Source organism: Ranitomeya imitator, chromosome 1, assembly GCF_032444005.1.
Source record: "Ranitomeya imitator isolate aRanImi1 chromosome 1, aRanImi1.pri, whole genome shotgun sequence".
In the NCBI taxonomy this organism is placed as follows: Eukaryota; Metazoa; Chordata; class Amphibia; order Anura; family Dendrobatidae; genus Ranitomeya; species Ranitomeya imitator.
In genome coordinates, this window is record NC_091282.1 from 1,249,384,067 (window position 1) to 1,249,408,876 (window position 24,810).

The 24,810-nt window shown below is 41.4% G+C and overlaps 2 protein-coding genes across 2 annotated transcripts in view; both read right to left on the minus strand.

Annotated features, from left to right (window-relative positions):
- The window catches only part of LOC138657469 (vomeronasal type-2 receptor 26-like), a 71,717-nt gene extending 67,292 nt beyond the window's left edge, over positions 1–4,425 (minus strand). The window contains exon 1 of the mRNA XM_069745266.1: positions 4,276–4,425. Coding sequence (XP_069601367.1) covers positions 4,276–4,425 — 150 coding nt within the window. The remainder of the gene's footprint in view (positions 1–4,275) is intronic.
- Positions 4,426–4,792: 367 nt separating this feature from the next.
- Positions 4,793–24,810, minus strand: part of LOC138657482 (vomeronasal type-2 receptor 26-like) — a 121,619-nt gene continuing 101,601 nt past the window's right edge. The window contains exons 4-6 of the mRNA XM_069745270.1: positions 12,573–12,696; positions 6,384–7,259; positions 4,793–4,830 (exon numbers count right to left, since the gene is read on the minus strand). Of these exons, the coding sequence (XP_069601371.1) occupies positions 4,793–4,830; positions 6,384–7,259; positions 12,573–12,696 (1,038 nt within the window). The remainder of the gene's footprint in view (positions 4,831–6,383; positions 7,260–12,572; positions 12,697–24,810) is intronic.

Here is a 24,810-nt window from a genome sequence, read left to right on the forward strand (position 1 = left end):
CCCTACCCCTAACCCTAACCTAACCCTACCCCTAACCTAACCCTAGCCGTAACCCTACCCCTAACCTAACCCTAGCCCTAACCCTACCCCTACCCTACCCCTACCCCTAACCCTAACCCTACCCCTAACCCTACCCCTAACCCTACCCCTAACCCTACCCCTAACCTAACCCTAGCCCTAACCCTAACCCTACCCCTACCCTACCCCTACCCCTAACCCTACCCCTAACCCTAACCCTACCCCTAACCCTACCCCTAACCCTAACCCTAACCCTAATTTTAGCCCTAACCACTGTTCTCCTGCCGGCCGGCAGATGGAGACAGATGGCGGGCGCACTGGGCATGCGTCCGCCATGTTCTTCTGCCGGCGGCCAGGAGGAGCAGCAAGAGGATCCAGGGACCTAGGTGAGTATGCTAGGGTCCCCGAATCCCCCTATTTCTCTGTCCTCTGATATGCGATCACATCAGAGGACAGAGAATTACACTTTACTTTTTTTTTTTTTTTTTGCGGTCGCCGGTAAACAGTTAATTACCGGCGATCGCAAAACAGGGGTCGCTAAAACCGACCCCCGATCATGCTCTTTGGGGTCTCGGCTACCCCAGGCAGCCGAGACCCCAAAGATTCTCCCGGTGCCGGCCGGCGGGCGCACTGCGCATGCGCCCGCCATTTTGAAGATGGCGGCGCCCACCGGGAGACACGAGGAGCATCGGGGGAGCTAGGTGAGTATTGGGGGGCCACCTGGGACCCCTTTTCTCTGTCCTCTGATGTGCGATCACATCGGAGGACAGAGAAATTAAAAAGAGATCGCTTTTTTTTTTTTTTTTTTTTTTTTTTGCGATCGCCGGTAAACGGTTAATTACCGGCGATCGCAAATGCGGGGAGGGTTAAAAACCCCCCGAATCATGTTCTCTGGGGTCTCGGCTACCCTCGGCAGCCGAGACCCCGGAGAAAATCGGCCTGTGGGGGGCGCTATACACTTTTTCCACAGCGCCGTTAATTAACGGCGCTGTGGTTTAAGTACCCTTAGCGGCCGCCGTTAAAAGGCGTATCGGCGGTCGCTAAGGGGTTAAATAAAAAAGAAGCTATACATGTTTGGTGTCTGTGAACTAGTTTCATCATTTAGTAAACATGGTTAAAAAAAAATTGTGGGATTGCAATTTTTTTTGCAGTTTCACCGCACTTGGAATTTTCTTCCCGTTTTCCGGTACGCGATATTTTAAAACCATTAGTGTTGTTCAAAAGAACAGCTTGTCTCGCGAAAAAACAAGCCCTCACATGGCCGTATTGACAAAAAAATATAAAAAAGTTATTTCTCTATTAAGAAGGGGAGCGAAAAACGCAAACGCAAAAACAAAAGTACCTCTGGTCAAGAAGGGGTTAAGGTCTCATCAAGCTTAGCTACATCATCACAGGCATACCATTGATGGTTCGGCAGTGTAGTTGGGCGAATTTAATAAAGTTGAATTTTAAAGTTTTCGAACATCCATATTCTCCAAAATGTGTTTTTTTTTGTAAATTGCACAGTACAAATTCAGCAAAAATTTTGCTGAACCATAGAGGGAAAAGGTTAAAGAAAAAGTGAATTACTTACGTCACCACTCAACTCCCATCCACCTCCACTACAATCTCCCCCCTATACAGTCCTTGATGCTTCTTCCTACCCCCCTCAGCACACTGAAATGTATGGCCTCTTCGTAATAGGCTGGAATTTTTGGCTGGGCCTACATCTGGGATGGGTCAGTGATCTACTGACATGCATGTCACAGCTGCGACTGAACCAGGGACAATCTTGCGCATGCCTACCCATGGCTTTAAGTCCCATTCTTGCAGTAAGATCCCCAGACAGCAATAATGAGAGATCTTGAGATCTATACGGGGAACAGTGAGCAGCAGAGGTGAGTGATAATGTCAATACTATTGGTCGATTTACTTTTTCTACATCTTATGTTTCTGCAACTTAAGACTGCAAGGCATAATAATCGATACTGCAAATTGAATTTCCTGCAAAATTTTGCAAATTTAGTGAATGTATATATCTTCAGATCTGTTCATCTTTATACAGCAGGTAAAGTAGTCGTCTGGAATAGTCCATGGGATCCCCCTCCGCTCATATTGTTGTACTCAACATTTAAATTGTAATGAAGCAAACAACCACTCTTGGAACATAATTAATTTATTAATGCAAACAATGTAGGCTTCTTCCAGATTCCTCAGAATTTCCTTTCTTTTGAACATAGCCCAGTTAAGCCTCCAGGCGACCGGACCAAATGAAAAACTCACACTCTGGGCAGCCTGGAGCTTATTACCTCTGCGGTCAGGAAATACGCGATGGACCATGGATATGAATATTTTCAAGATGAGCAAAATGTCAATGCGAAATCGCTGCGAGTCACCGGGGCGGCTCCAACTTTAATTAACTGAGCCAGCCCCTTCGGGACCCACAGAATCTCACAAAGATGTCTATGCTACAAACTCTTTCATCATTTTACAGAATAACATTTTTTATCTTTAATGGAGCCCTTTGAGTCTCCACCCTGGTTTCGTTGCCCCAAGATAGTAATACTGGGTCTGGAAAAGCTCCAATCACTGGGGTTGTTAACAACTTCCATTATGAAAAGTTGCTGTATCTCAAAATTACATCATTTATAGCTTTTTTCAACCAAAAATTGCAAGTGGACACAAAAAAAAAGAAAGAAACCAATATCCTACTGGTGGGTAACATTTACAATCTTAACTCTGACATATGGCCAACACAAACAAAAACCTCAATTCCAGACGCAATCCTAAAAAAGCTTTGTCTAACCATTGAAGCCAATGCAATCCTTTGATCCTGTGTCCAAGAGCTTGAAGACAGCACATTTAATTAAAAACTTGAGGTACAATATATTAATTAAGACTAAAATTAATGATTTTGCTTTATCACATACTGAAGTGGTTGTTGCCCATAATGTGTCATATGGGTTTGAACAGATATTTGTACAAGAACATATCAATACTAACTTACACAGAAAGTCCACTTGTTGGAATTACACTCTTCATACAAAAAGTTGCCATCTTCTTCATGTCATTAAAATCTTACCAGTTGGAGGATTTCCTCAATCAATGTCCTCCAAAAAATTATTTTGTGTACAATTCAACAAAGAAAACCAGTCTGTTCCATTGTAACCGCAATTACCATGGAGTGGACAGAATAAACACAAAGTCCAAAATTTGTCTTTAGAATTAAATAAACAACAATTTTATTGACAATACAATTTCATTACAAATCTATGAAAACCTCAAGTAATGAGGGACATTACATGCTAAGAACTCCTTTAAACACAACGTGGAGTATATGGAGTGTAATAAACACTGTTGTTCTAGGGCTAATTATATTAGATTAATTAAATAACAATATACACAGAGGAGCCACATGATACTCTTTATATATGGCATTTTTTTTTTACAAAATAACACCTGTATACTGAACACATCAGATATGCAGCTCAGCGGTTCCACGTTTTGTTATACATTAGCCACAATTATAGATATAAACAGAGTCTCACAAAATGTTACTTACTCTTGTGTGTGGAGTTAAGTGCTATGTCCCTCCACCCCGACGTACGTTTAACCTTCCTGAATACCACTGAATTAATATATCAAGCTGAATTCACAGTGTGAGATAAGCTATATATAGTTTGTACCACCAGAAAAAAATACATCTCAGAATGTATAGTATTGTATGTTGTCATCTAGAAAATGTAGCATCTATATAGGCTCTATGTGCAGCTTCTCAGCACTTGTTTCAATATGAACAACGGTGATGTGTCAATGCTTGTAGTAACAGCAGTTGAAAAAATTAACAAACCATCATATGGAGGTGACTTAAAAAATACATTTTAATTAATGAACAGGGATCAGTGGACCTGTGGAAGTTCGGGTTTGTCTCGTTCGATCATACTTTTGACTATAAACTTTAGTTTGGGTGCCAGAACTGTACCCAAGCTTGAACCTGTACCCGCATACCATTGAAATCAATGGAGACCCAAATTTTGGAACTGGAAAAACTCTCTCCCCCTAAACTCCCGAACTGTGAAACGAACTTCCAGGAGAAGTCTTTGTTGGGAATTCTGCACCCGACACTAGATGTCCGGTACGAATCCCAAACTTTACTCTTGCATTTTGCAAGCTGTGCTGCTGAAAAAATCCATACACATCCTGGAACACGGCGACTTTTAACTATGTCACTAAGTTAGCGTATGAGACTGTATCACCTGCTAATGATGGAGAACAAACTGATCTCCAAGATGAGCAAGGCTCAAACTTTCTTCCTTCTCCTCCTGATTGTCTTTCTGGTAACCAGTCCACAAGTACTGCCTTGGCATAGTCCTCAGCCCCATCTTCATCCTCCTTCCATTCATTTTCATTTTTCCATTTTCCCTCCATTGTGTTGTCAGCTAGCCATTTGTGCGCTCAAGAAACATGATTGGTTGTCTGTTTTTGTAGCAGCTAACCTCTCCCATGTCAAAATTCAGCACAATTGATACCAGACCATCTGCATTGTAGTTGGTTGTCATCTATTCAAACAACTCAGCAGTCTTGTGTTTTGCAGGTATGTACCACCGCAGTATGCAATGCTGGTTAAAAGAGAATGCCAGACATGGTCGTAGCAATGCAATCTTCAAAAATGATGTGAATAGAAAAAAAGAGGGGTACTCACCACTGGGGTAATATTCTGTGCTTAATTATTCTAAAGTCTTGTGGAATACAGAGTGAAGACACAAACACTGGGCTACAGCTGTTTTGCATTTTATTACCCTTCGTCTGAACATTCTGGGAAGAATTTTGCCCCTGTGCAAGTCAAGGCACAAAATGTTTTTTAAAAATAAAAGATTATAGTATTACATGCATCAAATTTTTGTTACATATCAGTTTCTATACCATTTTCAGCAAAAAAATGTAGTTTTTTATATGTGCATCTGGGGAGAATTTTCCTCATATCACCCTGAGCAGCTTTGGGCGAAAATGGCAAAAAATGGTTCAAAATTTTTATTTGGTTTAAATTACTCTCAGTTTTCATGCAGTTACTGATTTGCCTTTATTTTTTTCAAATATTAAAAGTTTTTTTTTTGAGGAAGTCTCAAAGCTAAGATCGTGGGCAAAATTTTGAATTAGAAGAAAAAACAATTCTTGGAATTCTCTTAATGCTTTTTTCTTTAACAAAATTGTCCATTTTTATTTAAATTGCTAATGATTTTTTGGTTAGCGCTTACTCACTTGAACATATTTTTGGTCGGAGTGAAAAAAAATCAGACAACACTTGGACTAATTTCAGAACGCACAAGTGTGTTCTGTAAATTGGATAAGACTTCACTACTCAAGTCTTACGGTATGCAAAACAAACTGAATGCTGCCACATAGAATCCATGCTATATACTCTCCTCAAAAAAATAAAGGGAACACTTAAACAACAGAATGTAACTCCAAGTAAATCAAACTTCTGCGAAATCAAACAGTCCACTTAGGAAGCAACACTGTTGGACAGTCAGTTTCACAGATGGAAATTATTGGCAATTATCAAGACCCCCTCAATAAAGGAGAGGTTCTGCAGGTGGGGGCCACAGACCACATCTCAGTACCAATGCTTTCTGGCTGATGTTTTGGTCACTTTTGAATGTTGGTTGTGCTTTCACATTCGTGGTAGCATGAGACGGACTCTACAACCCACACAAGTGGCTCAGGTAGTGCAGCTCATCCAGGATGGCACATCAATGCGAGCTGTGGCAAGAAGGTTTGCTGTGTCTGTCAGCGTAGTGTCCAGAGGCTGGAGGCGCTACCAGGAGACAGGCCAGTACACCAGGAGACAGGCCAGTACACCAGGAGATGTGGAGAAAAAAAATCGCAGTTGAAATGTAACCCATTGAATAACATTGGTCAGAGTGCAATCTGATTTTGTATTGGATTGCACTTGACCATTTTTCTCGCAAATGTATATCAACCCTTAATGAGACAAATCACCTGAATGACGTGCATGTACTGCAGGAGCAGATATAGTATTGGTACAATCTGTGCAGCTTAAGAGGAAAGAGGTAAGAGGAAACACTTACTCCTCCAAAGTAGGTGGAAATGTGCATTGCGATAAGCTATTGGATTGCAAAGGAATAATATAATACCTTTAGACAGAGGCCTCTTCTGTCTGTGTCTGCTACTGATGTCATGCTACATTTTATTCTCTGCTTTAAAAAATGCATGGATTTCTCTGCAGTAACAATCAATCATTAATGATTTTTTACTTGGAAACATGGCATTCAATTTATAATATGACTTGTTAGGAATCAATAAAAGTTTATCAAGTACAGACTATCCGCACAACTTAGTTATGCTTTTTTTGTTCGTTTTTTTACTTTTTTTCATTTCAGACTTTGCCAGTATGTTCCACAGCTTAGGTAAGAATATACAAATCATTATCCCATTACCTGAAGCCAATATGGCAAAAACTTCTACACTAACCATATTTTTCCCTTTACTGCTTACATAAGCCAGGATGGCACAGATCCAGACACTGAAGAACACCAGCATGCTGAAGGTGATGTACTTGGCTTCATTGTAGATATCTGGTAACTTCCTCACCGTAAAAGCCAGAATTAGACTCACCGCTGCCAGAAACCCCATATAACCCAACATGACATAGAAGGCCAGTCTTGAGCCCTCATTACATTGAATGATGATCTTTCCAGGATATGAGACCATGTCTAGCTCCTGAAATGGAGGAGAAAACAGCAACCAGAATATTGCATTCAGGACCTGAAGAGATGATAAGATCACCACTATAAAGTTAGGAAGCTTAACACCGAGCCATTTCCTCCAGGAGCTGCCAGGTGTGGTGGCTTTGAAGGCGATGCAAACGATGATGGTCTTGGCCAAGATTGATGACAACACAACAGTGAAGATGATCCCAAAGGAGACATGACGGAGCATACAAGTTATATCCACTGGTTTACCGATGAAGAGGAAAATACAGAGCAAACTGAGCTTCAGAGAAACAAGGATAAGAAAGCTGAGGTTCCGATTATTAGCTCTGACAACAGGAGTGTTCCGTAAAAATGTAAATATTCCTATTATTAATATAATTGTAGTAGAAGATAAAACTGACAAGAATAAGAAGACATAGGCGACTACATCAGTGTCATACGAGAGAAACTCAATAACTTTAGGGACACACTTGTCTCTTGCTTCATTTGGCCATTCCGTGTATAAACACTTTTCACAGTTTTCAGAATCTGAAATATAGAAATGTAACAGAAAAGTATTAGAAAAACAAAATAAAACTACAAAAAAGGATTTTGGAGAATATATTTAATGGTATTGCATACAAAATGAATTTAATCTCTCAGATCTTAGTTTGGCTTTTTAGGGGCTGTCCACTACTCAAACAACCCCAGGAGTTTGCACCCTGATGTGCGCTAATTGTGCCGACTGTCCCATGGTCAAGTATCCTGTTTTTTCCACGCATTACTCCTAGAATTATATTGGTATATTCTATTTCACTACGGAGAAATATTCTTGATAAAGTCTAAAGTCTAAAACGTTTTATTTGTCTGTCTGTGAATCCATGAATAATTCAAAAAACAAAAAACTATTCTTGTTATATCCTGTTAAATATGCTTATTTCGCACATTTATTTAATCAGGACTATTCACCAGGTGCTTACTCTTAAAGAAAAATGTCATGGTATTCTCATAAAAAGTATAGTGGTTTATTGAATTGTCCACAGAAAAACCACATTGCAGCAAAACATGAAAGTAGATGAAATAGTTACGACCAGATTGTCCATGTGTAAATATCAGCGCTTGTTACTCATCTTTCCCAAAGTCCTGGATGGTAAAACCGTCTGTCTGTGTGAAGTCTGAAGTCATCATGGCTACCAGCTGTTGTTCCTTGTGACTTGTCTCATGTCCATGGAGAATGATGGTGGAGGCAGGAGGTGACAGCCCCCACGTCACAAAAAGCCCCCCCACCCTCCTAAGAGACGTTATTTATATGTCCCACAGATCACGTGTTCCCTGTATATGGTGTTAACTTATACTCTGAGCTACATACACAGAAATAGCTGTTTGTAATGTCAGCAAGAAGCAACGTGCTCAGTACAGAATAAGAATATTTCAATTAATTAATATTTAACATATCCTCTGTGCCAAAGGTTATTCTTGTTTATTGCATTGAAGTTCCTTCCGAGCACAAAAATCTACATTGGATTGCCTATCCTTCCATTCTCAACAAGCCATTGGAAGACCACTGTGGTGATGTCATGTTGCTTCTCCACTTCCCCCCTTCCTACTTGGGTCTCATCCAGTATGGCATGGTGCCATTCTAAATTCCACAGGCCTAATATGACCTGTGGTCTACAGAATAGAGAGCGTGCAGGGAAACCGTTGAGTTTACCTATATTGACTTGCTGAACTCTCTGATACATTTAAGTGTAGCTGTCACCAACTTTCTGGCCCTATAGAACATACACATCTTGGATAACCCTATTATTTATTGTTATTGCTTATGTAACGCCATCATATTCTGTGGAACTTTACATACATCATCATTGCTGTCCCCAGTGGGTCTCACGATCGACATTACCTGTCAGTATGTCTTGGGAGTGTGGGTAAAAACCAAAGTACCTGGTGGAAATCCACAGAAACACGGGGAGAACACACAAACTCCTTACAGATGTTGTCCTTGATGGGATTTGAACTATTTCTATAACTATAACTTTTCAAACACAATTTCACTGTTGAATAACATTTCTATTTTCACCTTGATATAGCCTTAAGGAGGCTTGTATTTGTGAAATGTGCTAAATTTTGGATTACATACTGTATAATTGATTACCTAACTTTTATTAACTCTTCATGAGAAGGAATAGGAATAGTAATTTATTTATGTGGAACTGCCGCTGTATTGTGAAGACAGTGGTTTGTTTGAAAACATCATGAAATCCAAGGAACACACCAGACAGGTCAAGGAAAAAATTGCAGAGAAGAGTAAAGCAAGGTTAGCTTATTAAAAATATAGCCCAAGCTCTTGCCATCTCACAGAGCCCTGTTCAATCCATCATACAAAAATAAAAGGAGTATGACACAACCGTAAATCTACCAAGACATGGCAGTCAGCCTAAATTGACATCCTAAGCATGGGAAGTTCTAGTTAGAGAAGCAGCCATGAGGCCCATGGTCAATCTGAATGATTTCAAAAGATTCACAGCTCAGCTTAGAGATTCTGTCAACAGGACCACTATGACAGATTTTACTTATCTGCGTATAAATCAGAGAAGCACAATCTGATAAAAACTTATACTGAACACTGACTAATGTTATTCAATGCTCATGTACACCTTTTTTCTCACCTGGAATCTGGATGAGAAATTTTTTTAGCATGCTGCTGAATTTTTTTAGCTAAGTGCAAAACGTTATGAGTGGTGAAAAACTGACACTACAAGTTACCCTGAAAACATCATTCTCACAGTCAGACATGGTGGTGGCAGCAGCATTATGCTGTGGGGATATTTTGTGAAGCAGTTTCACGGAAGCTGATCAGAGTTGATGGAAAGATGGATGGAGCTAAACACAGAGCAATCCTGGAGGAAAACCTGTTAGAGGATGCTAAAGACTTGAAACTGGGGCAAAGGTTAACCTTCCAGGAAGAAAACAACCCTAATTATACTGCCAACAGAACAATGATTTAGATCAAAGTCACATTTCAGACCTAAATCACATTGAGAATTTATGAAGTGGAAATTGCCTTTCATGAACTCTCTTCACCCAAATTCACTGAGTGAGAGCTAGTTTGCAAAGAATGTAAGAATACTTGCTACAATTAAGTTTAAGTTTGTTGTGCAATTTGAAAAAGTTTTAAAAAGTTCACTGAAAATAAATATTTTTTCAAGTAACTGTCCTATTCCTCATAGTGTGGTGGTTTTTTTTTGCAAGTCTACTGTGTTAATTGTCATCATTACAGCTCACACTTCTGTGCCTTAATTAAATTATACATTTAAATCAATTTTGCCCGATCGTGATGCCGTTGGGTGATGCATGTAATGACGCCAAGTTTCCTAGTAATCTCCAGAGTGATTATAGAACAGACCCTAACTGTGAAAATGACCAATGAAGAAAAGACTGAAATGAAATTGTGAGGAATGGGAAGGAAAATGCCCAGAAAAGTTTAACCCTGCTGTTTTGTTCGCATTTACTATACACTTGTAGTGTTCCGGGTCACTATGACCCGGCTTATTAAACATTGAGTTTAGACACTCAAACTCCTTTTTTTTTATACTTTTTGCTTACTAGACTGTTTGTGAACTTGTTTGGTAGTTAAAAAAAAAGAAAAATGAACTAGAAATCTTTTTTTTTTTTTTATTCTGAAAAAAACAGATCCATCCAATGAGCAAAACGAAAATAGAAAACTACACATATTTTGTAACAAAAAAAAACAAAAAAAAACAATCAAATCAAACATTTTGTGATAAAAAATAAAGATAATAAACATTACAATGTGGATATATTTACATGATCATATAAATTTACAGATTCTTGCATGAAAAACAATACACATGATTTTTGCCTAGAAATGTTTTACAGCCAGAACATGTTATACTCGTCTTGGTGTCACAAGTAGAAGGGCAATAGCTGCATCTTTTCTTTTTGATGCCGGAAGAGGCCATGGGGGTAGAAGCACACAGCTGCTTTCCAAAGAAATTGAAAGGTAACATGTCTGGGCTAGCATATGTGTACTGATAAGAGCAGAGAAGATAAGAACCCTTCTGAAAACAAGCAGATAAGCCAGGAAGACAGACTTACTTAGCAAAAAAAAATATTTGCAAGACTTTACAGCTCAGCTTTACAAAAAAAAACATCTTAGACAGCGCGTTCTGAGCAGTCCGTTCTGCGCATAATATACATGTGTAGTGCACACCTAGTGATTAGTGTTGAGCATTCCGATACCGCAAGTATCGGGTATCGGCCGATACTTGCGGTATCGGAATTCCGATACCGAGATCCGATATTTTTGTGATATCGGGTATCGGTATCGGAAGTGTAAAATAAAGAATTAAAATAAAAAATATTGTTATATTCACCTCTCCGGCGGCCCCTGGACATCAGCGGGAGGATCCGGCGTCCGGCACGGCTTCTTTCTTCAAAATGCGCGCCTTTAGGACCTGTGGAATGACGTCCCGGCTTCTGATTGGTCGCGTGCCGCCCATGTGACCGCCACGCGACCAATCAGAAGCCGCGACGTCATTCCTCAGCTAAAGTCCTAGAATGAGCGCCTTCTAGGACCTGAGGAATGACGTCGCGGCTTCTGATTGGTCGCGTGGCGGTCACATGGGCGGCACGCGACCAATCAGAAGCCGGGACGTCATTCCACAGGTCCTAAAGGCGCGCATTTTGAAGAAAGAAGCCGTGCCGGACGCCGGATCCTCCCGCTGATGTCCAGGGGCCGCCGGAGAGGTGAATATAACAATATTTTTTATTTTAATTCTTTATTTTACACTTTAATATGGATCCCAGGGCCTGAAGGAGAGTTTCCTCTCCTTCAGACCCTGGGATCCATGAGGATACCTTCCGATACTTGATGTCCCATTGACTTGTATTGGTATCGGATATCGGTATCGGCGATATCCGATATTTTTCGGGTATCGGCCGATACTATCCGATACCGATACTTTCAAGTATCGGACGGTATCGCTCAACACTACTAGTGATCTCTCCGGATGCACTCTACATTTTAGAATAGACTGCGCACCAAAAATAATCAATATAAAGCCATTTTTATGGTGTGCAGATCTCAATGCATACCCCCGGTAGAGCGCGTGTACGACCCCATTGAAATAATTTAGGAAATAAATCAATTGATATACAATAGTAGATGCAATAAATAGACCCAACTGAGGTTATAACTCCTTTATTTCACTGAAAATATGGCCTCACAGCTGTAAAAAACGATGTCGGGTCACTATGACCCGAACACAACAAGTGTAACTTTTTGCGTGTAGCAAAAAGTAAACGAAAAAAAAGAATACTCATAGGTCGGTCCCCCCAAATGAGGAAAAGTCAAGGAGTCTCAAGTTTTATAGACTTACAGGAAAAAATCTACAGGGCCGCAAAAAGTCTGTTCGAGTCACTATGACCCGAACAGAACAGCAGGGTTAAGTCAAAAGAGAAGTTAGACATTTAAAGAGTTTAAATGTTAAGTTAAGAGTTTATTACTTATTACGCTAGGTTTGTTAATTTGTATCAAAAAATTTCTATGTGATCTGAATTTCACGGTTAAATTAAAGTGAATTTGCTAAATTCAAATGTAAATGTTATCGTTAGTTATGAAATTGGGTTGGAATTAATGATATTGAGAAATATTTGTTTTGTATCTTTACATTCATGAATTTATTATCATGTCTATGTGTCGTTAATACCATAAAGATATTTGAAATTTTAATTCAGAGTTAGTCACAAAGTATTTTGATATGGGAAAATCTTCAGTCAAATTTTCACTTTTTAAACTTTTACGACATTTTGTTTCCAGAGATACTAAGTAGCTTCTGTTACCAGAATCATTGGAAATCTCTCCAATAGAGCACAAGATACAGTCATAGCAACAAATGTGATGTCCTTTAATGACAGCTTTTCTTGATCCTGGAAAACACTCTTGTGAGCACCGGCTGTAAGGCACCTGTATGACGAGAAAAAAATCTAAATTAAAAAAACGGCTCCATGACATAAGAAAATTTAAAAGTTGTCTGGACGTTTAGAATTGCAAATGTATATATAAAATGAAATAACCTTCCTCTAGTGTTAGGGTCGTGACTCGTGACCGACCCGTTTTAGGTTTTAAATGCATATAAATTCTACATACATTTGTTTATTGCATAAAGACTTTTTGACTTTTTCAGGAACTTATTGTTAAACAAAATACAATAAAATAAAACTATTTTACTAAATTGTAAAATGCGCTTATTAAAATTATAACACTTGTGTTGTTGGGGTCAATTTAGACCCAGGTCTAATATAAGAGTAAAAAAACAATAATAAGTCCCAAAACTGAACTCATAAACACAATATAAACCAACAGCCCACAGTCAGCTCGACCTCCAACAACTTGAGTTAGGGACATGTCCAGGCATGTATGACCAAATCAGTTTTGAGTTGGTACTTTGCAGAGTATAGTTTATATTATTCTCTTGAGGTTCATTTGACAATATTTTTATATTGAAAATGAAGGGTATGCTCTCAAATGAAAGGCCCAGGGGGCCACAACAAAAATATTAAAATCAATCCTTCCATGGATGAGAAACCCTAACAAGATAACTAAGAGGTAAGAAACAAATTGGATCATAAATAACTATTTTTAGTGTATCCTAGGGGTGATTTAAGACACGGGTCAAAACCGGCCCTTTAACATAAGAAAGCGTAACAGAAAGCTAACACTAAAGGGTATTCTGCATTTTGACATTACATTAGTTCAAGATTGTTAAATAACTGTTTGCATTTTTTCTGTCTGTGTGTTGTGATGAATAACGTACAGTGGATTGGTCTCCTTGGATAACCTTAAAGGGAACCTGTCACCCCCAAAATCGAAGATGAGCTAAGCCCACCGGCATCAGGGACTTATCTACAGCATTCTGTAATGCTGTAGATAAGCCCCCGATGTATCCTGAAAGATGAGAAAAAGAGGTTAGATTATACTCATCCAGGGGCGGTCCCGCTGCGGTCGGGGTCCGATGGGCATCGCGGTCTGGTCCGGGGCCTCCCATCTTTACAGGATGATGTCCTCTTCTTGTCTTCATGCTCCGGCTCTGGCGCAGGCGTACTTTGTCTGCCCTACTGCAGTGCGCAGGCGCCGGGCCTCTCTGACCTTTCTCAGTTCCTGTGCACTGCAGTACTTTGATCTGCCCTCAACAGGGCAGAAAGAGTACGCCTGCGCTGGAGCCGCAGCGTGAATATAAGAAGAGGACGTCATTGTAAGAAGATGGGAGGCCCCGGACTGTAGATAAGCCTCTGATGCCGGTGACCGCAGCTCATCTTCGATTTTGGGGGTGACAGGTTCCCTTTAAATGTTGGGTTCATGATTGGCCAGAATAGTTTAATGAAATGTACTATAATTATAGGAACGCTAGAAACCCAAACACAAAGTTTGGAGCTCTGCAGTTATTGGTTTGGCAGAGATTAGTCAACTTTTAGGCACTATACATTCAGAACCCTACAATCCTGCTCTGCAACATTACATGGTATCCACTTCTTGGATGAGTTAATTTGATTCCTTCCATTTCTCTATATGACCACTCACAGGTGATAGAGGATAGAGACAAGAAAATTCATGAACTGAGCTGTTTCATGGGTAAAGTATAAAAACATTCAAATAAGCTTGTTTCTAGTTCGCTTGTGTTACAAGATCACTCTACTATATCTATTTACTGCATACCTTCATAACTACAGCCCATACACACACTTTTTGCACTCAATCTATATTAGTCCCATTCTTCGCCCATCTTCTATGTACAGAGCTCATTGCTCTTTTCACATTCATAATCAATACAGATTCATTCACTCTGACTGTACAGCACAAAATATGCTCTCACAAATCACTGAACCATCTGCTCACTCTCTGTATTTTCCTTCTCTTAGTCGTAATTGATATCTCCCTAATTTGGGCCATCCTTTTAATAGTAAATTTAACTCCTCTGCTGCACTCAGAAGCCCTGTTAATCTCATTAATATTGTTTTTGTAACCTCTGAAATTCACGATCAGCTTGTAATAGACTCCCCCACATCCATGACTTTTTTCTTTCCAATTCTCTTAGCCACCTGGCTCTCAGTTGGACACCACTACCGCTGTTGCTTTCTCGTATTTTGACCTTCATTTTAGCACACACATTCAGACCTGAGAACAAACAAGATGGAGGGTGTTGGTCTAATATTTCAACAAAATGTGCTTTTAGTTCATCCTCCCAGTGCACTCACTTATCTACGGTACCTATCTTTTGAGTTCCACACCATTAGACTTTTCCAGCTCTTTTTCCTGTGAGTGCCAGTTGTGTATCATACTCTATGCCAATCACTCCAGTTCCGATGATGACTGTGCCCCTTGGCCTCCACACTAAATATCTTCCAATATTTTTACTCTCATCATAGGGGACTTTACATCCATATTAATAATCCCTTCTCTTCACATGCCACTCATCTTTTAGCTCTATCTTCCTTTCCTGACCTTTCACAGCTTATTAACTCTCCTGCACATGAAGAGAGGAATACACTGAATCTGGCTTTTTTGCATTTCAACTCAGAGCACAATTTTACTAATTCCTGTTTCCTTCTCTCTAATCTCCACCTTCTTTCAATCTCTGCCAAGAACTGTTACGCCACTCATGACACCCTAACTTGCCACACTTATGGAAATATACATGCCATCAATACCAGAAACTTATGAAGATTTGGCATCCATTATTTGTCCAATCTCCTCACTCTCATGTCCTTACTCAGCTCTGAAATGTTATAATAAAACAATGAAAAGTGATTTTGAGGAAGCTGCACTTTCTATACAAAGAATACTCTGATACAGACAGTGGAAATCCTAGCACATGTTATAAACACGCTTTCTACAATGGTTTCCTATGTGTGCTGACCATCTGTGAACAAAATACCATTTAACATAAAATTTCATTCATTAAAAATCTTAACCCCTTGGTGACAGAGCCAATTTGGTACTTAATGACCGAGCCAATTTTTACAATTCTGACCACTGTCACTTTATGAGGTTATAACTCTGGAACGCTTTAACGGATCCCGCTGATTCTGAGATTGTTTTTTTGTGACATATTGTACTCCATGATAGTGGTAACATTTCTTCGATATTACTTGCGACTATTTATGAAAAAAACAGAATTATGGCAAAAATTTTAAAATTTTGCAATTTTCAAATTTTGTATTTTTATGTCCTTAGATATGTCACACAAAATAGTTAATATATAACATTTCCCACATGTCTACTTTACATCAGCACAATTTTGGAAACAATTTTTTTTTGTTAGGAAGTTATAAGGGTTAAAAGTTGACCAGCAATTTCTCATTTTTCCAACAAAATTTACAAAACCATTTTTTTAGGGACCATCTCACATTCAAAGTCACGTTAAGGGGTGTACATCACAGAAAATACCCAAACTTGACACCATTCTAAAAACTGCACCCCTCAAGGTGCTCAAAACCACATTCAAGAAGTTTATTAACCCTTTATGTGCTTCACACGAACTGAAACAATGTGAAAGGAGAAAATTAACATTTAACTTTTTTTGGAAACATTTTACTTCAGAACCAATTTTTTTTTGTTTTCACAAGTGTAAAAAGAGAAAATGAACCACAAACTTTGTTGTGCAATTTCTCCTGAATACGCTGATACCCGATATGTGGGGGTAAACCACTGTTTGGGCGCATGGCAGGGCTTGGAAGAGAAGGAGTGCCGTTTGACTTTTTCCTTCCACATCTCTGTCAACCACTCAACCCATGCTGTCTATTCCTCTAATGACCTAGTACTTACAGCGTTAACCCTTTTTTGGAACTGGATGTACTATTCCATCCATGTGACCTGGGACTTAATCCCCATGGACAGGATAGTACGTCCAATGCAATCGGCCACACTCCCGCTCTCGCGACCAGTTGTCAGCTGATTATCACAGCTGACACCCGCTACTATATACCAGGAGCGGTCAAGGAGGCATAGAGAAGCATCGTCTAGGGAGGGGGCTTCCTGCGTACTTCCCTGAGACCCTCAGAACAACGCGATGTGATCGCATTGTTTGAGGTTCTCCCTGCCTGCAGACCCCCAGATCCAAGATGGCCGCAGGGTCCTTCCGGGTTCCTCAGTGAGGTGGCTTGTCAGTGCCTGCTGAGAGTAGAACCTGATAAGCCTCCTTCACTGCCTGTCAGATCGCTGGAAATGTCATCTTGTCCCGCAAAAAACGAACCACCATACAGCATCATCAGCAAAAAAATGAAAAAGTTATAGCCTTCAAAATAAAGCAATGCAAAAATAATAATAATTTTTTTAAATAAAATAGTTTGTATAAAAGCGCCAAAACATAAAAAAATAAATGAGGTATCGCTGTAGTCATACTGACCCGAAGAATAAAACTGCTTCATGAATTTTACCACATGTGGAACGGTATAAATGCCCCACCCAAAAGATATTCATGAATTGCTGGTTTCTGTTCATTTGGCCTCCCAAAAATCATAATAAAAAGCAATCAAAAAATGTCATGTGCCTGAAAATGGTATGAATAAAAACGTCAACTCGTCCCACAAAAAGACCTCTATGGGCCCAAATCTGTAAAAATTATAGCTCTCAAAATGTGGTGATGCAAAAACTATTTTTTGCAATAAAAAGCATCTTTTAGCATGTGACAGCTGCCAAACATAAAAACCCGCTATAAAAACCTGCTATAAATAGTAAATCAAACCCCTTTTTACCATGGTACTGCTGAAAACGTCATCTTGTCCCTCAAGAAACGAGCTGCCATACAGCATCATCAGCGAAGAAGCGAAGAAATAAAAAAGTTATAGTCCTCAGAATAAAGTGATGCAAAAATAATTGCTTTATCAATTTTATCAAATGTGGAACGGTATAAACGCCCCCCCAAAAAAAAGAAATTCACGAATAGCTGGTTTTTGGTCATTCTGCTTCACAAAAATCTGAACAAAAAGTGATCAAAAAATGTCACATGCCCGAAAATGGTACCAATAAAAAAGCCAACTTGTCCCGCAAAAAACAAGACCCCACATGACTCTGTGGACTAAAATATGGAAAAATGATAGCTCTCAAAATGTGGAGACGCAAAACTATTTTTTGCAATAAAAAGCATCTTTTAGTGTGTGACAGCTGCCAATCATAAAAATCCGCTAAAAAACCCGCTATAAATAATAAATCAAACTCCCCTTCATCACCCCCCTAGTTGGGGAAAAATAATAAAATTTAAAAAAATGTATTTATTTCCATTTTCTCATTAGGGTTATAGTTAGGGTTGGGTGTTATGAACAGGTGATTCAGAACCACAATGGACCTAGTGGTTAAGAGCACACAAAGTGACCTGATAGTTACTAACATAGGACGAGCTCTGAGATGTGGGAACTCTGCTGACCGCAATCCCTAATCCTATCATACCACACTAGAGGTAGCCGTGGAGCGCTCCTGACCAGACCTAGGCACCTCGGGCACAGCCTGAGAAACTAGCTAGCCCTGAAGATAGAAAAATAAGCCTACCTTGCCTCAGAGAAATTCCCCAAAGGAAAAGGCAGCCCCCCACATATAATGACTGTGAGTTAAGATGAAAATACAAACACAGAGATGAAATAGATTTTAGCAAAGTGAGGCCCGACTCACTGAACAGACCGAGGATAGGAAAGATAGCTTTGCGGTCAGCACAAAAACCTACAAACAACCACGCAGAGGGGGCAAAAAGACCCTCCGCACCGAATAACGGTACGGAGGTGCTCCCTCTGCGTCTCAGAGCTTCCAGCAAGCAAGAAAAACCAATAAAGCAAGCTGGACAGAAAATATAGCAAACAAAAGTAACACAAGCAAAACTTAGCTTATGCAGGGCAGACAGGCCACAAGAAAGATCCAGGAGAGAGCAAGACCAATACTGGAACATTGACTGGAGGCCAGGAGCAAAGAACTAGGTGGAGTTAAATAGAGCAGCACCTAACGACTTAACCTCGTCACCTGAGGAAGGAAACTCAGAAGCCACAGCCCCACTCACATCCACCAGAGGAAGCTCATAGACAGAACCAGCCGAAGTACCACTCATGACCACAGGAGGGAGCTTGACCACAGAATTCACAACAGTACCCCCCCTTGAGGAGGGGTCACCGAACCCTCACCAGAGCCCCCAGGCCGACCAGGATGAGCCAAATGAAAGGCACGAACCAGATCGACAGCATGAACATCAGAGGCAAAGACCCAGGAATTATCTTCCTGACCATAACCCTTCCACTTAACAAGGTACTGAAGTTTCCGTCTGGAAATACGAGAATCCAAAATCTTCTCCACTATATACTCCAACTCCCCCTCAACCAAAACCGGGGCAGGAGAATCAACGGATGGAACCACAGGCGCCACGTATCTCCGCAACAATGACCTATGGAATACGTTATGGATGGAAAAAGAAGCTGGAAGGGTCAAACGAAAAGACACAGGATTAAGAACCTCAGAAATCCTATACAGACCAATGAAACGAGGCTTAAACTTAGGAGAGGAAACTTTCATAGGAATATAACGAGATGACAACCAAACCAAATCCCCAACACGAAGTCGGGGACCCACACAGCGCCTGCGGTTAGCGAAACGTTGAGCCTTCTCCTGAGACAATGTCAAATTGTCCACCACATGAGTCCAAATCTGCTGCAACCTATCCACCACAGTATCCACACCAGGACAGTCAGAAGACTCAACCTGCCCTGAAGAGAAACGAGGATGGAAACCAGAATTGCAGAAAAACGGCGAAACCAAAGAAGCCGAGCTGGCCCGATTATTAAGGGCGAACTCAGCCAAAGGCAAAAAGGACACCCAATCATCCTGATCGGCAGAAACAAAACATCTCAGATATGTTTCTAAGGTCTGATTGGTTCGTTCAGTCTGGCTATTTGTCTGAGGATGGAAAGCCGAGGAAAAAGACAAATCAATGCCCATCCTAGCACAAAAGGCTCGCCAAAACCTCGAAACAAACTGGGAACCTCTGTCAGAAACGATGTTCTCCGGAATGCCATTTAAAGAACCACATGCTGGAAGAACAATGGCACCAAATCAGAGGAGGAAGGCAATTTAGACAAGGGTACCAAATGGACCATCTTAGAGAAGCGATCACAAACAACCCAAATGACCGACATTTTTTGAGAGACGGGGAGATCCGAAATAAAATCCATAGAGATATGTGTCCAGGGCCTCTTCGGGACTGGCAAGGGCAAAAGCAACCCACTGGCACGAGAACAGCAGGGCTTAGCCCGAGCACAAATCCCACAGGACTGCACAAACGAACGCACATCCCGCGACAGAGACGGTCACCAAAAGGATCTAGCCACCAAATCTCTGGTACCAAAGATTCCAGGATGACCAGCCAACACCGAACAATGAACCTCAGAGATAACTCTACTCGTCCATTTATCAGGGACAAACAGTTTCTCCGCTGGGCAACGGTCAGGTCTATTAGCCTGAAATTTTTGCAGCACCCGCCGCAAATCAGGGGAGATGGCAGACAAAATTACCCCTTCTTTGAGAATACCCGCCGGCTCAGGAACACCCGGAGAGTCAGGCACAAAACTCCTAGATAGGGCATCCGCCTTCACATTTTTAGAGCCAGGAAGGTACGAAACCACAAAGTCAAAACGGGAGAAAAACAGCAACCAACGAGCCTGTCTAGGATTCAACCGTTTCGCAGACTCGAGATAAGTCAAGTTCTTGTGATCAGTCAAGACCACCACGCGATGCTTAGCTCCTTCAAGCCAATGACGCCACTCCTCGAATGCCCACTTCATGGCCAGCAACTCTCGATTGCCAACATCATAATTACGCTCAGCAGGCGAAAACTTCCTGGAAAAGAAGGCGCATGGTTTCATCACCGAGCCATCAGAACTTCTTTGCGACAAAACAGCCCCTGCTCCAATCTCAGAAGCATCAACCTCGACCTGGAATGGGAGCGAAACATCTGGTTGGCACAACACAGGGGCAGAAGAAAAACGACGCTTCAACTCTTGAAAAGCTTCCACAGCAGCAGAAGACCAATTGACCACATCAGCACCCTTCTTGGTTAAATCAGTCAACGGTTTAGCAATACTAGAAAAATTATTGATGGAGCGACGATAAAAATTAGCAAAGCCCAGGAACTTCTGCAGGCTCTTCACAGATGTCGGCTGAGTCCAATCATAAATGGCCTGGACTTTAACAGGGTCCATCTCGATAGTAGAAGGGGAAAAAATGAACCCCAAAAATGAAACCTTCTGAACACCAAAGAGACACTTTGACCCCTTCACAAACAAAGAATTCGCACGCAGGACCTGGAACACCATTCTGACCTGCTTCACGTGAGACTCCCAATCATCCGAGAAGACCAAAATATCATCCAAGTACACAATCAGGAATTTATCCAGGTACTCTCGGAAGATGTCATGCATAAAGGACTGAAACACTGATGGAGCATTAGAAAGCCCGAATGGCATAACCAGGTACTCAAAATGGCCCTCGGGCGTATTAAATGCTGTTTTCCATTCATCGCCCTGTTTAATACGCACAAGATTATACGCACCACGAAGATCTATCTTGGTGAACCAACTAGCCCCCTTAATCCGAGCAAACAAATCAGACAGCAGCGGCAAGGGGTACTGAAATTTGACCGTGATTTTATTTAGAAGGCGGTAATCAATACAAGGTCTCAGCGAACCATCCTTCTTGGCCACAAAAAAGAACCCTGCTCCCAATGGCGACGACGACGGGCGAATATGACCCTTCTCCAAGGATTCCTTTACGTAACTCCGCATAGCGGCGTGCTCAGGCACAGACAAATTAAACAGTCGACCTTTAGGAAACTTACTACCAGGAATCAAATCGATAGCACAATCACAATCCCTATGCGGAGGTAGGGCACTGGACTTGGGCTCATCAAATACATCCCGGTAATCCGACAAGAACTCTGGGACCTCAGAAGGGGTGGATGATGAAATAGACAGAAATGGAACATCACCATGTACCCCCTGACAACCCCAGCTGGACACAGACATTGATTTCCAATCCAATACTGGGTTATGGACTTGTTGCCATGGCAACCCCAACACGACCACATCATGCAGATTATGCAACACCAAAAAGCGAATATCCTCCTGATGCGCAGGAGCCATGCACATGGTCAGCTGGGCCCAATACTGAGGCTTAATCTTGGCCAAAGGCGTAGCATCAATTCCTCTCAATGGAATAGGATACTGCAAGGGCTCCAAGAAAAACCCACAGCGCCTAGCATACTCCAAGTCCATCAAATTCAGGGCACCGCCTGAATCCACAAATGCCATGACAGAAAAGGATGACAAAGAGCAGATCAAAGTGACGGACAAAAGAAATTTCGACTGTACTGTACCAATGGTGGCAGAGCTAGCGAACCACTTAGTGCGCTTAGGACAATCGGAGATAGCATGAGTGGAATCACTACAGTAAAAACACAGCCCATTCTGACGTTTGTGTTCTTGCCGTTCAGCTCTGGTCAAAGTCCTATCGCACTGCATAGGTTTAGGTCCATGCTCAGATAATACCGCCAAATGGTGCACAGTTTTACGCTCACGCAAGCGTCGACCGATCTGAATGGCCAAAGACATAGACTCATTCAGACCAGCAGGCAAAGGAAATCCCACCATGACATCCTTAAGGGCTTCAGAGAGACCTTTTCTGAAAATTGCTGCCAGCGCACATTCATTCCATTGAGTGAGCACAGACCACTTCCTAAACTTCTGACAATATATCTCTACCTCATCCTGACCCTGACACAGAGCCAGCAAATTTTTCTCTGCCTGATCCACTGAATTAGGTTCATCATACAGCAATCCGAGCGCCAGAAAAAACGCATCAATATTACATAATGCAGGATCTCCTGGCGCAAGGGAAAATGCCCAGTCTTGAGGGTCGCCACGTAATAAAGAAATAATGATCTTAACTTGTTGAACTGGGTCACCAGAGGAGCGGGGTTTCAAAGCCAGAAACAGTTTACAATTATTCTTAAATCTCAGAAACTTAGCTCTATCTCCAGAAAACAAATCAGGAATAGGAATTCTTGGTTCTAACATAGAATTCTGAACCACAAAGTCTTGAATATTTTGTACTCTTGCAGTGAGATGATCCACACAAGAAGACAGACCTTTAACGTCCATCACTACACCTGTGTCCTGAACTACCCAAATGTCTAGGGGAAAAGAAAGACAAAACACAGTACAGAGAAAAAAAAATGGTCTCAGAACTTCTCTTTTCCCTCTATTGAGAAGCATTAGTACTTTGGGCCTCCAGTACTGTTATGAACAGGTGATTCAGAACCACAATGGACCTAGTGGTTAAGAGCACACAAAGTGACCTGATAGTTACTAACATAGGACGAGCTCTGAGACGTGGGAACTCTGCTGACCGCAATCCCTAATCCTATCATACCACACTAGAGGTAGCCGTGGAGCGCTCCTGACCAGACCTAGGCGCCTCGGGCACAGCCTGAGAAACTAGCTAGCCCTGAAGATAGAAAAATAAGCCTACCTTGCCTCAGAGAAATTCCCCAAAGGAAAAGGCAGCCCCCCACATATAATGACTGTGAGTTAAGATGAAAATACAAACACAGAGATGAAATAGATTTTAGCAAAGTGAGGCCCGACTCACTGAACAGACCAAGGATAGGAAAGATAGCTTTGCGGTCAGCACAAAAACCTACAAACAACCACGCAGAGGGGACAAAAAGACCCTCCGCACCGACTAACGGTACGGAGGTGCTCCCTCTGCGTCTCAGAGCTTCCAGCAAGCAAGAAAAACCAATAAAGCAAGCTGGACAGAAAATATAGCAAACAAAAGTAACACAAGCAAAACTTAGCTTATGCAGGGCAGACAGGCCACAAGAAAGATCCAGGAGAGAGCAAGACCAATACTGGAACATTGACTGGAGGCCAGGAACAAAGAACTAGGTGGAGTTAAATAGAGCAGCACCTAACGACTTAACATCGTCACCTGAGGAAGGAAACTCAGAAGCCGCAACCCCACTCACATCCACCAGAGGAAGCTCATAGACAGAACCAGCCGAAGTACCACTCATGACCACAGGAGGGAGCTTGACCACAGAATTCACAACAGTTGGGGCTAAAATTAGGGTTAGGGTTGGGAATATAGTTAGGGATAGGTTTGGGGCTAAAGTTAGGGTTAGGATTAGGGATAGGGATAAATTTAAGGTTAGGGTTTGGATAAGGGTTAGGGTTGGGATTATGTTTACAGTTGGGATTAAGGTTAGGGGTGTGTCAGGGTTAGGGGTGTGTTGGGCTTGGGTTAGGTTTGGGGCTAAAGTTAGGGTTAGGGACAAAGATAGGTTTGGGATTAGCGTTAGGGGTGTGTTCGAGATAGGGGTGTAGTTAGGGTTATGGTTAGTGTTGGGATTAGGGTTAGGGGTGTGTTGGGCTTAGGGTTATGGTTAGGGTTGGGATTAGGGTTAGGGGTGTGTTTGCATTAGGGTTTCAGTTATAATTGGGGGGTTGCCACTGTTTAGGCACATCAGGGGCTCTCCAAATGCGACATGGCGTCCGATCTCATTTCCAGTGAATTCTGCATTGAAAAAGTCAAACGGTGCTCCTTCCCTTCCGAGCTCTGCTGTGCACCCAAACAGTGGTTTACCCCCAAATATGGGGTATCAGTGTACTCAGGATAAATTGGACAACAACATTTTGGGTCTAATTTCTCCTGTTACCCTTGTGAAAATAAAAATAATTTTTGTGGGGAAAGAAAATGATTTGTTATTTTCACGGCTTTGCGATGTAAATGTTAGTGAAACACTTGAGGGTTCAAAGGTCTCACAAAACATCTAGATAAGTTCCTTGGGGGGTCTAGTTTCCAAAATGGCATCACTTGTGGGGGTTTCAACTGTTTAGGTACATCAGGGGCTCTGCAAACGCAACATGATGCCCGCAGACCATTCCATCAAAGTCGGCATTCCAAAACGTCACTATTCACCTTCCGAGCCCCGATGTGTGCCCAAACAGTAGTTTTCTCAAACATATGGGATATCATTGTACTCAGGAGAAG